The sequence below is a fragment of the Neovison vison genome, chromosome 6, assembly GCF_020171115.1.
Source record: "Neovison vison isolate M4711 chromosome 6, ASM_NN_V1, whole genome shotgun sequence".
Taxonomy (NCBI): Eukaryota; Metazoa; Chordata; class Mammalia; order Carnivora; family Mustelidae; genus Neogale; species Neogale vison.
In genome coordinates this window covers 189,812,136-189,827,964 of record NC_058096.1, presented here as the reverse complement: position 1 = coordinate 189,827,964, position 15,829 = coordinate 189,812,136, and the positions used below count along the sequence as shown (strand labels likewise).

Here is a 15,829-nt window from a genome sequence, read left to right as displayed (position 1 = left end):
ACATTTCAAAGGTCTGCAAATAGCATTCCCAATGTTAGCTCATCTGTGCCTTACATTAGTTTTTTAGAACATTAAGTATCTATAATGTGTCAGACACCCTGTTACATGCTAGAGATACAAAACAAGGAAATCAAAACCTGCCCACAGTAAAAATTTCTGCTTTCCTTCAAAAAGCTGGCAGCCTATGAGGCCGATGGAATAGTAATTCTTATTCACAGGGTCCAGGTGAAGGACCTCAGTGCTCAAGAATGAAAAGGTCTTATCTAAGTTCACATTTTGATGAAGGAAAAACACCCGGGCTTCAGTAACGATGCCTGGCTCGGGCTCAGGGCACCCTCGAAAAAGTCTTCCAAAGAAATCTCAGACTTAATTATCTTAGCTCCTCTAATTCCCAGGCGCAAAAAGGAAAGCATCCTGACTCTCTCTACGCTGTTCAGGCGCTCTTAAAAGTGGAACAGGTGTTCTCCGGGTGTTCGGGGAGAAGCAAGGCACGAGTGGGAGTTAAAGATCCGGAGCCGCCGTTGCAACCAGACCAAATTCATCTGCAGAAGCCAGAGCACTCGGCCAAGGCGCTGCAATTTCAACTGGGTGTCACAGGTGACTCATCAGAGATGGCTAGCCTTTGAGCCTCCTGATATTTTACTTCAGGGTGGAGCGTCAGATTTCCTTCGCATTTTTGGACAACAGCCCTCTTGTCCATTTCCAAATTTTTCTGGTTTCAACAGCCCTCACGCAGAGTCCGTTTTCCTACCGGAAGCTAGTCCCTGGCGAGAGGTTTAGGGAGTGAAGAAAAAGGTAAAAATAAATAAATTAATTAATTAAATAATTAAATAAATAAAGAGCCGCGTCCCTGGAGAGAGGCCTAAAATGGGGAAATTTGCACTTCAAGAGCTTTCCCTACCCCAGCCCCTCAGAATGACAGCTCTCCTCACCCAGAAGACTACCTCTCCCGGCAGGCACTGCGCGCCCCACGGACACAGGCTGGCGAATTCCCAGCTCTCCACCTTCGCCATAACCAGCCAATAAGAATCACCGGCGTGGGCCTCCGCCCTACTCGGACCACGCGGGAGCGGGGGCAATAAAACTACATTTCCCGAAATGCTTTGCGCACCTCATGGCCAATCGGAACACGGAACTCGGAGGCTAGGGGCGGAGCCGGATGCATAGGCCACCCCATTGGCCAGGTGAAGCTTAGAAGAGCCGGAACCCGGGAGCCAGAGAAGCGAAATGACATTTCCTCTTTAAATAGCCGGAGCCGGGGCCCCGTGGAGAAATGGCCGCGTCGGCAGGTGGGTCTAGTGGTGGCTGGGGAGGTGTGTTGCGGGAGAGGTGGGCCGAGGTCCAGGCTCAGGCTGCGAGCTGAGGAGGTGACGATGAAGAGCCGGAGAGAAGGATGGGGAGGTGGAGAGGGATGAGGGGAGGGAGGATGGATGGCGTGGAGGGCGGTGGGCGGTCCGGCCGGGCAGCGATGGGGAGGCCGGGTACCCGCCACCACTTCGACCAGTTCCGTAGGCGGTTGAGGGGGCACTGGCGGGCCGCCATCCGTGGAGCTTCCCTCGTGCGGCTTCTGCCCTCGCTCTCGGCTGGGACGTTCTGGCTCCCGGCGGAGTCGCCGCAGACGCCGCGCCGGTTCTGCCTGCACAGTCCCTCGGCGAGCACGGGATACGGGTTCGCCGGGCTCCCGGAGGAGCAGGCTGGTGTTTGAACTTGCAGCGCAGCGCTCACTCTCCCCCCCAGATCTCAGCCCGCCGTCCCATTTGGTCGTGTATATGTACAAAGATGTATTTTTGTAGGCGGGGGGTTGGGGGGGGGAGCGTGAACGCCGTAACGGGCTCCGAACTTCTTGTGGCTGTACGTTTTTCTCCTAGATTTAAGTAAGTCTTCCCCAACACCGAATGGGATTCCATCTTCAGACACAGCCCACGATGCCATGGACCCCTTCCATGCGTGCAGTATTCTTAAGCAACTTAAAACAATGTACGATGAAGGACAGTTGACAGACATTGTAGTGGAAGTGGATCACGGGAAAACATTTTCCTGTCACAGGAACGTTCTTGCTGCGATCAGCCCCTACTTCAGGTATGATGATGGTAGAAACTTCTGTTGATGTCCTCACCGGGTTCCCTTTATTCCTCAGTGTTGCCCACTTGATTACAAAACGCAGGTGAGACAATTAAATGAAACCAATGAGTTTCCTGAAAATAAATAACAGGCCCTATTTTATTGAGCCCTTGTTTTTGAATTGAGAGAGTCTTCTAGAATTCGGGTCTTTGGTTTTTAAGTTAGTGAGTATGTTTTTGTTTGTCTCAGGTGCATAATTACAAAATCTAGACTTGCGCTCCTCGGTCATTGTTTTAAATTAAGTAGAATTTAAAATTCAGTTTCTTGGGCAAAGTAACCACATTCCAAGTGCTCAGTAGCCACATGTAGGTAGTGGCTGACAATTGCAAAACCGAGATATAGAGTATTTCCATCACTGGAAGTTTTAGTGGATGGTGCTGATTTAGAATTTGTTCCAAAAACTTATCCTTGGGGCGTAGTGCTCTGGTGTATGTAACTCTTGGAATTTAAAACATAATAGGGCATTCTTTTGAAAACAAATTACCATTCAGTAGATGGTTTTAATGCTATGGGGGTGAAAGCAATGAAATAAAAATGAACGAATATATCTTAGGCTCCAGACTAAAGATTATTTCCATGATTTCCAGAAGTGTTCTTAAGTTTTCCTTTTCATTACATTCTTCTTTGTGTATCAAAACGTTGGAACTGTAAAATTTCAAAACTGGGGTTTCACAAAGATTTTCATACTTGAGAAGAGATCACCGATAAAGACAATTTCTGCTTGAGTTTAACTTTTGTTTTTAAAGTGCTCACTTTTTTAAGCATTTCACTGTTGAGTAATGGTGTCTGAATGACAGTGAGATAATCTCAACTATGCTCTAAAGGTATTTTTGTTTTGTTTTTCCCTTTGAAGGTGCTTACCTTTATAGGGCATATATCAGTGTAATGTTCCAGACAGTAGTTTCTGGTTCCTCTTTCTCAGAATACTGGGTTAAATATAGTCCCTTCAGTCTGATGCTTATGATGTAACCATTTAGACTTGCCTAGGGATAGGTCATTGGACTGTTAAGTATTAACCATCAGAAGGGAGTGAGCTGGAAGGAAAAAAAGAAGAAACTCCTATACACAGAAGGTATGAAGTTTGGCTTGGTAATGGAAGCTACTGGTGGGATTCGATTATCCAGACTACCCATTAGATATGGTTAGCTCAGCTGTGCATTTAAATATATGTAATAATTACTACTACCAAATTCTGGGCTAAGCTTACTTTACATATATTGCTTTATATATCTTTACCATCCTGTCTCTGCACAGTTATTCTGATTTTACATGTGAAGAACTGAGGTTTGGGGAAGTTAAATGACCTGCCTAAATCATCTAACTACTTACTAAGTGGCAGAGGCTGGGTTTGATTCCAGAGTCAGGCTTCTTAGTCACTATTATGACTTTTAATGAACAAGAGTAGGTCCCCTCTAAAGTTGCCTTTGAGATATTTCTATTGTATATTAGATTTGAATAGTTCTTAAAAAATTGAAACTTGAAAGTGAAAATGTCTGCATCTTACTGAAGTTTTATATTCTCGCTTGTAATTAAAATTAGTTTGAAGACTTAGACAAATCACTTTAAAAGAAGTATGCTACAGTAGATTTTCTTAATTACAAGAAATTAAGGAAAATGCTTGGAAAACTTTCTAAGCATAAGATGCATGAATTCAGATGAAGGTATTTGGCTAGAAAACTCAAGGCTTAGGTTCTTATCTCTTGCTAGAGAAGTTTCTTGGCACTGGTGCTGCTCCTTATGTGAGATCTAGGAAGACATACTTAATAGTTTCGAAGTCTTGCATCACTGGTGGAAAAAAAATAAAAATAGCTTGAAATCTGGCATGGCTGCTTCATGATCCCAGTGACTTGTCAGAATTAAAATCTGCATGATTATTGGAAACTTTCTGCTGCTCAGGATTTTGTGTGAGGAAGGGTTCCATCTTTACGTAACATTTACAGATAGATCCTGTTAGAACAGAGAACTCATCAAGTGTCACAGTGCTCCTGTGTGTGAGGCCAGCCTATTCAAGTCAGTAGAGTTCCCATGATAAAGGGGTATGTGGTAATGTCCTCCTTTGGGAGTTAATCTTTGCCTAATGAAGGGCTTTATTTTTCTTTTTAATTGGTAGCTGTATAGCTAAGTTTTTCAGCACCTGAAATGGAAAACCAGCTTATACATTGGGAGATCTAGTTTTCAATCATGAAAAAAAGCCTATGTGATATTAAGCTTAAAATTTATGTTGTAGAAGATAAAGTAGGCCTCAAAGATGGTTCATCCAGGCAAACAAGCTTTATCATTGTACCCATGTATATCCCCAGTGTTTCTCATTGTATTTTAAAATTAACGGTTTAAGGATTTTTTTTCTTTTTCTTTTTTTTTTTAATAATCTAACACTTCAAAATGAGAGGGGTCTGTCTGCATAAACAACTTTATCACCAATGTTAGGTCAGTTTCTTCAATAGACATGTACTAAGCACCCTAGGGGCAAACAACCCTTTTCCCCAAAGGCTTTTTAAAAGAATTTTGATTTGATTTTTGTATTTAATTTTAAGAGCAGCCTAGAAAGAAGCCTTAAAGGAGGAAGGGGAAAGGCAAATGATGTATGTAAATGACTAATACTAAAATATAGAGCCAGACTTTTGGCTACTTAATGTTTGGCCAAGAAAAGTCCCCAAAATGCACAGATATTTTAAATTAGAAATAAGTAAGTAAATAAATAAACAAATTTGCTTTCAAAGGCAAAAGCTTGGGATTTTTCAAAACCATTGTCTCCAAAGCATCAGTTAATTCTTAAATTTTTTTTAGAAGTATGCATTCTGTTAACCTGGTATAATCTTTACCTATATTCAGATATACATAAGTAAAATATGGTAGCTTTGAGAAAACTGAGTATATTTCATTAAGCAAAGGTTTTCAAAATGTCTAAGAGAAAGTGAAGTGAAGTTCTTTATATTCCTTATAACGATTAAGGAAGCATTCAGAAGATAATAGTTTTAAAACGAAGTAGTAGAGAACATGAACTTCTGAAGAACATTTTGTTTTTCTGAGATGAGATTTTTAAAGATATATTTCAGGGACAAGTTGCCTTGTACACTTCCACTGGGACATGAAGAGTTCAATCAGACAGTCTGTATATGCTAATATATCATTTTGACACCTTATAGGTATTGTCAAATTTTCTGATTGGTCTGGTGAGTTAATATCTCAAGTCCTTAAGGCAACTTGACCAGACTCCTGGATAGGGGCTCCAAGGAAAATAAGGTGTCCTGGCTATAGAACTCTGTGTCCGAAACCAATGATGTACTCTCTGTTGGCTAATTGAATTTAAACAAACAAACAAAAAGAAAAAGAAAAAGTGAAAAAGTGGACTGGCCCTGAGAATAGAATTTTTGAGATTTGTCAGATTAAATCCTTACTCTAGATGATCAGCTTTTACCCTATTCAGAATATCAGGAAACACACTAAAATATTTTCAGTCTCCAAGGTTATCTTTGTGGGAAGGTAACTGTATACTTTAAAAAATTTGTCACAATAATTTTTATTTGGAGTGCATATATACTATTAACCACTCTTTTGTTCCTAGATCCATGTTCACTAGCGGCCTTACAGAAAGTACTCAAAAAGAAGTTCGAATAGTTGGTGTTGAAGCTGAATCAATGGATTTAGTGTTGAACTATGCCTACACCTCCAGAGTGGTTCTGACAGAGGCCAATGTTCAAGCCTTGTTCACTGCAGCTAGCATCTTCCAGATTCCTTCCATCCAAGACCAATGTGCTAAGTACATGATCAGTCATTTGGACCCCCAGAATTCTATTGGGGTCTTCATCTTTGCTGATCATTATGGTCATCAGGAACTCGGAGATCGATCAAAAGAATACATTCGTAAAAAGTTTCTGTGTGTCACCAAAGAACAAGAGTTTCTCCAGTTGACAAAAGACCAGCTGATAAGTATCCTAGACAGTGATGATTTAAACGTAGACCGAGAAGAGCATGTTTATGAAAGCATTGTAAGGTGGTTTGAACATGAACAGAATGAAAGAGAAGTCCACCTTCCAGAAATTTTTGCCAAATGCATACGATTTCCTCTGATGGAAGAGGCCTTTATAGAGAAAATTCCACCTCAGTTTGCACAGGCTATAGCCAAAAGCTATGTAGAAAAGGGCCCATCCAATACTAATGGCTGCACACAAAGACTTGGAATGACTGCATCCGAAATGATCATATGCTTTGATGCTGCCCACAAACACTCAGGAAAGAAGCAAACAGTGCCTTGTCTAGATATAGTCACAGGAAGAGTGTTTAAACTATGCAAACCACCAAATGATCTAAGAGAAGTTGGGATTCTTGTATCTCCAGATAATGATATTTACATTGCAGGAGGGTACCGGCCCAGCAGCAGCGAGGTCTCCATCGACCATAAGGCAGAAAATGATTTCTGGATGTATGACCATTCCACCAATAGGTGGCTTTCCAAACCCCCCTTGCTGCGAGCCAGAATAGGCTGCAAACTGGTGTATTGCTGTGGTAAGATGTATGCAATAGGAGGTCGTGTTTATGAAGGTGACGGGAGAAACTCACTAAAATCCGTGGAGTGCTATGACAGCAGAGAGAATTGCTGGACGAGCGTTTGCGCAATGCCTGTTGCAATGGAGTTTCATAACGCTGTGGAGTACAAAGAGAAGATCTATGTTTTACAGGGTAGGTGCCTACTGGTTTATTCTCCAGGAGAGGGGAGTAGGTCAGGTGTCATTTACGTACTTACGCTAAAACAGATGTTTGTTCTTAACTGAGGACTCCTCCTGCTTTCTTATCCTAAACTATTTGTTGTGAGTCTTTTCTTTTCTTTTTTTTTTTGCAAGTCTGTTCTTTAAAGGAATTATAAAGGCAGTAAACTTTGGAATCAAAAAAGGATCTCTAAGATACTAAAATGATTCTGTGAGTTTTTTATGTGCTTACTGTGTTTTGACATCATGGGGGATAAGTATTTTGAAAACATAATTTAATGAATACCTGTTCAGCATTTTGGGGAGACTTTCAGAGCCATTTTTGACTCTAAACTTGATGGAGGACTGTTTTACTCTTTAATAATACATAATCAAGAGATGTTGTAGCAGCTACTTCTTATGGAACTTACTGGATTAGTTTAAAAGAGAAAAAGAACAAAGAATTTTGTGATAAGTCTTATGATTTCAAAGGTTAGGAAACTTAATTATAAGGAGTTTGAAATTATAGTCTTTTTTTTTTTAAGATTTTATTTATTTATTTGACAGAGATCACAAGTAGGCGGAGAGACAGGCAGAGAGAGGGAGGGAAGCGGGTTCCCTGCTGAGCAGAGAGCCTGATGCAGGGCTCAATCCCAGGACCCTGGGGATCATGACCTGAGCTGAAGGCATAACGCTGAGCCACCCAGGTGCCCTTGAAATTATAGTCTTTAGATTTTAATTTCACTGCAGCATATGATGCCTTCCATAATATGTTTTCAAGTTTTTTCACTGAAAAGCTTTGAGGTATTACCTTTTTCTTTACATTTATTTGCTTTATAAGAGGGACTATCTAATATACTTAGCATTATTATTTTATTTTTTAAAAAGATTTTATTTATTTATTTGACAGAGACAGAGACAGTGAGAGAGGAAACACAAGCAGGGGGAGTGGGAGAGGAAGAAGCAGGCTTCCCATTGAGCAGGGAGCCTGATGCGGGGCTCAATCCCAGGACCCCAGGATCATGACCTGAGCCGAAGGCAGAGGCTTAACCTACTGAGCCATCTGGGCGCCCCTAATATACTTAGCTTTAAAAAAATTGTTTTGGGGCGCCTGGGTGGCTCAGTGGGTTAAGCCGCTGCCTTCGGCTCAGGTCATGATCTCAGGGTCCTGGGATTGAGCCCCGCATCGGGCTCTCTGCTCAGCAGGGAGCCTGCTTCCTCCTCTCTCTCTGTCTGTCTCTCTGCCTACTTGTGATCTCTGTCTGTCAGATGAATAAATAAAATCTTAAAAAAAAATTGTTTTGTTTAAACTATTGAAGGCTAGTATTCTGGCGAAGATCATGTAGTAGGAGTAGAAAGAAGGACTAAGTAAGTATAAATAAGATGTTTGATCCAAGGTTCTAATTAGTGATAACAAATTTTTCTTTTAAAGATTTTATTTATTTATTTGACAGAAGGAGAGAGAGCAAGAGAGAGAATAAAACCAAGAAGAGAGCAAGAGGGAGAAACAGGCGCGATCCCAGGACCCTGGGATCATGACCTGAGCTGAAGGCAGATGCTTAACCACTGAGCCACCCAGGGTCCCCTAGTGAGAACTAATGTTTTCCCTGTGTTTGGTTTCTTAAACATTTTAGTTGCTTGAATATTGAAAACAGTGATGATAATACCAACATCCTTTTTCTCTTCTGGGGTGTTTTCTTTTCTTTTTTTTTTTTTTTAAGGATTTTATTTATTTATTTGACAGACAGAGATCACAAGTAGGCAGAGAGGCAGGTGTGGGGGGCAGGAAGCAGGCCCCAACTGAGCAGAGAGCCTGATGAGGGGGTGAGGGGTTGGGGGAGAGGGCTTGATCCCAGAACCCTGAGATCATGACCTGAGCTGAGAAGGCAGAGGATTAACCCACTGAGCCACCCAGGCACCCCTCTCATCTGGGTTTCTTAATTGCTTATATATGTTTTCCTCACACTATTACTTTAATAAAATAAGAAAAAAGGGGGGACTCCTGTGGAAATACATGATTTTTTAGCTTTTTTACCATTTAAAAGAATATGTTCTTTGCTCTCATCTTTTATTTGACTAGAAATGCCTGAACACATTTGTTTAAATTTCAATATCAAGTTAATTCTCCAAAAGGAGTATCACTATCTAGTACCTTATTTTTGTTAAATAGAAGAATGGACATGATTAGGTTTGTTGGTATTGCCAAATAATGGAATATAAGCCTGAATGTATAATCTGTCCAATATGGTTGGATAAGTTATATCATTCCATATGATGATGCTTTGCTATATATATTTTGGTCTTGCTGGCTGACCATTTGATAGAATTAATTAAAAGACTTTCAGTTGGAAGGTAAAGGTTATGTACTAATGTGAATACTAAAGCAAAGTAACAAGGAATTAACAGAATCTCAGGACTGGAAATAAATATTGCTTAATCTGAGGTTATATTTTATATAAGAGGAATCTGAGGCTCTGAAAGTTTTCTTAATGACCTATCTGGTTTAAGTTATTAAGGGGACTTTAGATTTTAAAAATTAACTTTTTGTGTGAGTCATCTTTTTATAAGAAATTCGTTGAGAGGTAGTACCTGTTAGAAACTTTTATTTTCTATTGTCTTTTTAACAATCCTGTTAAAAGTCAATGAGGGGGGACACCTGGGTGGCTCAGTTGGTAGGGCGTCTGCCTCAAGGTCCTGGGATCGAGTCCCACATCGAGCCCCACACTGGGCTCCCTGCTTGGTGGGGAGCCTGCTTCTCCCTCTCCTTCCCTCTCGTTCTCTCTCTTTCTCTATCTCTGTCTCTTTCTCTCTCTCAGATAAATACATAAAATGTTAAAAAAAAAAAATAAATGAGGGAAGGTGATGTGCAACTAAAAGCTGGCGGTTTAACAAGGTCTTCTAAGAAGAATTCAAATTACAATGTCACTATTACTAAGTAGGCAGTTCAATTTGTAGATAAGAGTAAATCTAGTTCAAAACAATTTTGAAGGGGAAGCTCAGTTTAGAAGTAGGTATTTCTAATTTAAACAAAGCCTCTTTGTATAAATAAAGTTGACGTAAATAGTTAGAGGCTTATACTGTACTGTATGTGGCTACTGGAGTATCGATCGAGATTTTTAAATGAAGGATTTTATACAATGTTATAACTAGCAAAATTCTTGTAAATCTTCACTGGTTTAATTCTTTTGGACATTTTTATATTGGAAGTCTGACTCAGCACCCCCTTTTATCATCAAAATAGAGTTAAAAGTGACCCAAAGTCAACTCCATGAACTGTGTTTTCTATCATATTAAAGCCACGTTTTCTCCTCTTACATTTGTCTTTGCATTATAGCAGCACCAAAGTAAACGTATTAATGGCCCATAGAAGTCAATCTGAACAATTCCATGTGCTATCTTCTTCTTCTTTTTTTTTTTTTTTTAAGATTTTATGTATTTATTTGACAGAGAGAGATCACAAGCAGGCAGAGGCAGGCAGAGAGAGAGAGAGAGAGAGAGGAGGAAGCAGGCTCCCTGCTGAGCAGAGAGCCCCATGCGGGACTTGATCCCAGGACGCTGAGATCATGACCTGAGCCGAAGGCAGCGGCTTAACCCACTGAGCCACCCAGGCGCCCTCCATGTGCTATCTTCTAACTAAATAATTAGCACATAAATGTGGAGTGGCTTATTCATGATGAAGCTGTGTACATACTCTGGTCTTACTGGCTAACCATTAGTGATAATGCTTTTTTAGAGCTGGCTTAAAATATATTTTCTAAAATAGACACATGTAAGAACAAATGGAGCCAAGCTCTCAACTATTATTCTGCCTTAAAGCTAAGGTAACTCCTTGTATCTACCTCTTACAAATCCCCCAATTCAGGCTAACTATAATACTGTGTGTTATGTTCTGCCATGGAATGAAGACATTTTAAGCTATTATACTATAGAATGTATCTTTGGAGATTATACAAGAAATAGTTTAGAAAGTGAAATATTTGGAAAATTATACTTTTCAACATAAAACCAAAAACAGACATGTAAATATATATATTCTTTTTTTCTTTTTCTTTTTTTTTAGGAGAATTTTTCCTCTTCTATGAGCCTCAAAAAGACTACTGGGGTTTTTTAACCCCCATGACTGTGCCTAGAATCCAGGGCTTAGCAGCTGTATACAAGGACTCTATCTACTACATAGCTGGAACCTGTGGAAATCATCAACGTATGTTTACTGTAGAAGCCTATGATATTGAACTAAATAAATGGACTCGGAAGAAGGACTTTCCATGTGATGAGTCCATAAATCCATACCTTAAACTGGTACTTTTTCAGAATAAACTACATTTATTTGTTCGAGCTACTCAAGTGACCGTTGAAGAACATGTCTTCAGAACCAGCAGGAAAAATTCCCTTTACCAATATGATGACATCACTGACCAATGGATGAAAGTGTACGAGACTCCAGACAGGCTCTGGGACCTTGGCCGGCATTTTGAATGTGCTGTCGCTAAACTCTATCCTCAGTGTCTTCAGAAAGTACTTTAATGAGTAGCAGGCCTTAGTGAGCTCACTGGCATCTTGTGCTTGGGGAAACTTCATCTTTTAATGATACAAGAAGTGCTGTCAGTATTTAAGAAGCTGAGAGAGTTTGTACATGGCAGTGGGTGCTCTTAAAGATTATGGCATAGGGAGGGATTTCTTTTCATCCTTGTGATGTTTTCAGTTCATTAAGCAAAAGGTAACAAAGTGCAATTATCAGCATTTTTTTTTTTCTGGTATAAAAGTAATCATTTTCATTCTAGAATTTTGTGATAGTTCATCACTGAGATACCAGATGAATCAACAACTATGCACTCTTAGAAGAGCAGTTAGGATATTATGGTTAGAGACATCCGAACTAGTTTGATGTGACTTTTTATTTTAAATACGGGTAAAAATTTGAGGCAATATCACTAGGACTTTAGCTGTGACCTCTCCAACACAGAGAAGCACTAACTTAGATCCTCATTCTATATATATATATACATATACACACACACATATACATATGTGTGTATATATATATATATATTTGTGTACTGTTTTCAAGTGTACTGAGATTTAAGTGTGTTTTTAGTGTAGGTTGAAGGAAAACAAATCTGTCTGAGAAAGAGCTTTTAGTCCGATTGTTTCATATTTCCCATGTAACTTAAAGTTAAGCTAAAGTTTTAAAGTCGCAGTTTTTTTTTTTTTTTTTTCTGTTGATAACTTTTTCAAGTGCTCACACTGTCTCATTATTTACAAATCCCGAAAAGGGCTTAAATTCATAGGTGGCTGGTGCTAGTATAAGTGAATGCATGTGTCTAGCTGGATAAGTGTAACTTGTCTGAGCCTGTGCTTACCTTTTCAAGTTGGTATGCTGGTTTCGTGGCATAGTACTTCACCTGTTGAACTCCTGTGACTTCACAAGACTCTCTGCTTAAATGATAGCAAGATCTCTAACTGGACTCAGTTTTAGAATAATGAGAACATGACACTCAGTTTGCACTAACACGGGCCTTTTTGTTGCCCTACCTCCTTTCCCATCCTCCCCCCACCCCTTCATTATCGGTACAGTGAAAGGTAACTTATTTCTCTTCTGCACAGAGCATAATGTGAAGTTTTATACCTGCTTTTACAATTTTGTTTTCTAAAAACCTAAAACTCCTGCAGTGGTCTAATTTAATGGCTTTTAAGTTACATATGACCATTAAAACCTCATTTTTTTTGTTGTTTTTTTCATTTTTGCACTTAACAGATTGTATATTTTTACGTTGAAAACCTTGTTCTCGCTGAAGGTGATTGAGAGGGAAAGGGCGAGTGAGTAGAACCATAGCATTGTAGGTACTAAATCACTTTTCATACTGAATGGATGAATTTCTAACAATCAGTTAGTAATAGTAACATAAAGGACAAACCAACTCATTTGTAATACCCAAGGCAGATATTTGCATTAGTAACTTATTTTTCACTATGCCTAGAATAATTGATAAAGGATATGGGGATAGCCCAGAGTCTGTCCTCAAGTAGAACATTTTGATTCTGTTAAAGAAAACAAACTGGCATGGTTTGTATTAAAAACTCTTGCACAAATTGTAATGTGATACTGTGAAACAAATTTAAAACATTGCCTCTTTGCATCACATACCTCGTTTTTCAGAAACTTTCCAAACTGCTTGTCCTTGACCTCTACAAGTAAGGAACGTTTTCTGAAGCAGAATTTAAAGTGGACAGCATTTATAGAATTAACATTTTAAAATCTAGTCTTAGGAAGTTGGATATGTGGTTTCTTATTGGCCTTGATAGTATGTCTATAATCTCTTTATAAACTTTGTCAACCACCTTTATTCTCTCTAGTTTTTCTTTATCTACATGCTCTTGTGGGCTTTTGCTGTGAGTGTTTTGAAGCATCTTTCCAGTGTTGCATTGCTAAGGGGAGGAGAAAACGAACTAACTTTTGCAAGAGATGTTCGTGTAATTTACTTTTGAAAGCTTTGTTGAATATCTGAGATTTCCTGCCGCTTTTTGACAATCTGTATTTATTTAGAAAAATGTGTTACTTGAAAACATGACATAGAACAATGAGTTAACAATTTACATGTGCCGTGTGATCTATAGGAATACAATATACTGTGGCTAATTCTGCAGATTTTTTTCTGTTCATCTGCACAACAGTTGATCCTTTGCTATATAATCATTTATATTGGGGGTGTGATCTAAGTATAGTGTGTCAAAACCAATGTTTAGAATTTGCTATGGGAGTAGAATATATATTGAATTTTGTACAAAGAAATATTTGTTTAAATTATATAACTGGGATATTTTGCCACTTTTAAAATGATTTTAGAAGAGGTCCTAGAGAGCTAAGATTAGTAATTTGTGTGGGTATATATGTTTAGATATTTAAGGTACGTTTGCATAGTATGATGAGAATATAAGTAAAAGGCACAATGGGGACTACAGAATTAAAATATAGGCTAACATATGCCAGTCCCACTTGAACTTTGTTTTTGCATTTGAAGAATGTATGTAGCACTTTCCTATATATTTTTTACACATTGAAAACTGGACTTGGTATAACTATGTTATAGGAAAGTAGAAACTGTATTCTTTATTTCCCATCCTCATTTTCTGTTAACCTACAAAGTTGATGCTTACGCATCAGCCTGATTTCACTGGTGCATGAGGAGAAGTGGGTGCACTCTGCAAGGAATCAAATTCCCTATGTGAAGCAGTTTCAAATGGCATTTAATGTTCAGTGCTCAGGTATGGAGTAAGTACTGTAGTCCTTTGGGGGCAAATGTGTAGATGTTTTTAAACATTTTGCCATAATTGCACAATTTTTTGCATTTTTACCTGATGGCATTGTTTCTTATAATAAAATCTTTTCTCATTAAAAACTTTCACTGTTGTAACATGACCTCTGACTAGTGAGTTCCACAGAATTAAAAACTGGTGAAAAACATGAAATACCTTCTGTCTTAGTGGAATGGAATGAGATTTTTTTTTTTAGCATTTTTTTTCCAATTTATTTATTTTCAGAAAAACAGTATTCATTATTTTTTCACCACACCCAGTGCTCCATGCAAGCCGTGCCCTCTATAATACTCACCACCTGGTACCCCAACCTCCTACCCCCTGGAATGAGATTTTAATCTGTCAAATATTTGGCCTGTGGTACAAAATGATTATAGTTATATAATCATTAACACTATAATGGTTAATATCACCTTACATAATGCTCTTTAAGTTCTAAAGCAAGCTTGCTTATATCAGTCATTCCTTTGTTCACTTTGCTTTGGTCTAAACTTTTGTTACTCCACTCCTCTCTTTCAGTTCACATCCAGTCTGTCCGAAAATCCTCTTCCCTCTTCCTTCAAAACATACCTAGACTCGGACCACATACCGCTGTGCACCAATATCACCACAGTCTAAAGTAGCCTGCCTTGACTGGTCCTAATCTATTCTGTTCTCCACTCAGTAGCCAGAATGATCTTGTTAAAACACAAGTTAGATGATCTCCTTCTTCTGCTCAAACCCCTCTGGGAGATGACTTCTCATCTCCCCTGGAATGAGATCCAGATGCCTTCCCTACACGACCTACACCTCACAACCCCACCTCTTGGACCTCGTCTACCATTCTGCCAGTTCACTCTGTGCCAGCTGCACGGACTGCTGCTCCTGAAGCATGCAAACCCTTCCAACATCACTGCTTTTGTCTTTGGTCTGTCTTTTGCCAAGGAAGCCCTAGTAGCTCACTTACTTTACTCGAACCTTGATTAAAATTCCAGAGAGGACTTCCCTGCTCACCTTATGGAAAACAGAACACTCCCCTTCCAACTCCACTCTTACACACACCACCTATTTTTCACCTAGCTTCCCCTATTGGAATGTAAGCTCCCACAAGGCAAGGGATCGGCTGTATTCATTATGCACCTCGGATCTGAGCCTGGCATACACTAGGCACTCAAATGTTCGCAAAAAAGAAATGAATTTTCTCTTGAATCTTAGGAAACCCTGAGAGGTGGTAGAACCTGTAGAATCAACTGTTTTATCAGATAGGAAACAAAGATGAAGTCAATTGCTGAAGGTTATCTAACTAATAAGGGGCTCATCTGGGATTAGAACAAAGATTTCCACTCTCACTATAGTCTAGTTCCTACATGCTCCATTAGTTTCAAACAAAACCAATAGAAAAAGGTAAGATGCTTTTCTAAGGCAACACAACTACTTCCCAACAGTATTACCTAAATTGGAAATTTTACTGTGATTGATTCTCAGCAATGGGATAGATGAGGTAGGAAAATACCTTTCCTTTGTCACCCCACCTGGATACCCCATCTTTATATCATTCTGCTAGCATACTACTGTTATGATTTCTGTCCCTCAAATACGGTGAAGAAAAAACAAGAAGAAAAGTCTTCTGAATACTGATTTAGAGTACTGTGATTTTGGTTCTTAAAATGACTTGCCATTTTAAAATCTTGGTTGTATGCCTCTGTTTTTTATTGAAAAATTATTTGGAA

At 39.2% G+C, this 15,829-nt stretch overlaps 1 protein-coding gene across 1 annotated transcript; it reads left to right on the top strand.

Annotated features, from left to right (window-relative positions):
• Window positions 1–1,209: 1,209 nt before the first annotated feature.
• KBTBD8 (kelch repeat and BTB domain containing 8) lies at window positions 1,210–11,818 on the top strand. Its single transcript, XM_044255245.1, has 4 exons — window positions 1,210–1,289; window positions 1,869–2,079; window positions 5,687–6,801; window positions 10,867–11,818. The coding sequence occupies exons 1-4, from the start codon at window positions 1,274–1,276 to the stop codon at window positions 11,328–11,330; spliced, it is 1,806 nt and encodes a 601-aa protein (XP_044111180.1). The 5' UTR covers window positions 1,210–1,273; the 3' UTR covers window positions 11,331–11,818.
• Window positions 11,819–15,829: the final 4,011 nt, after the last annotated feature.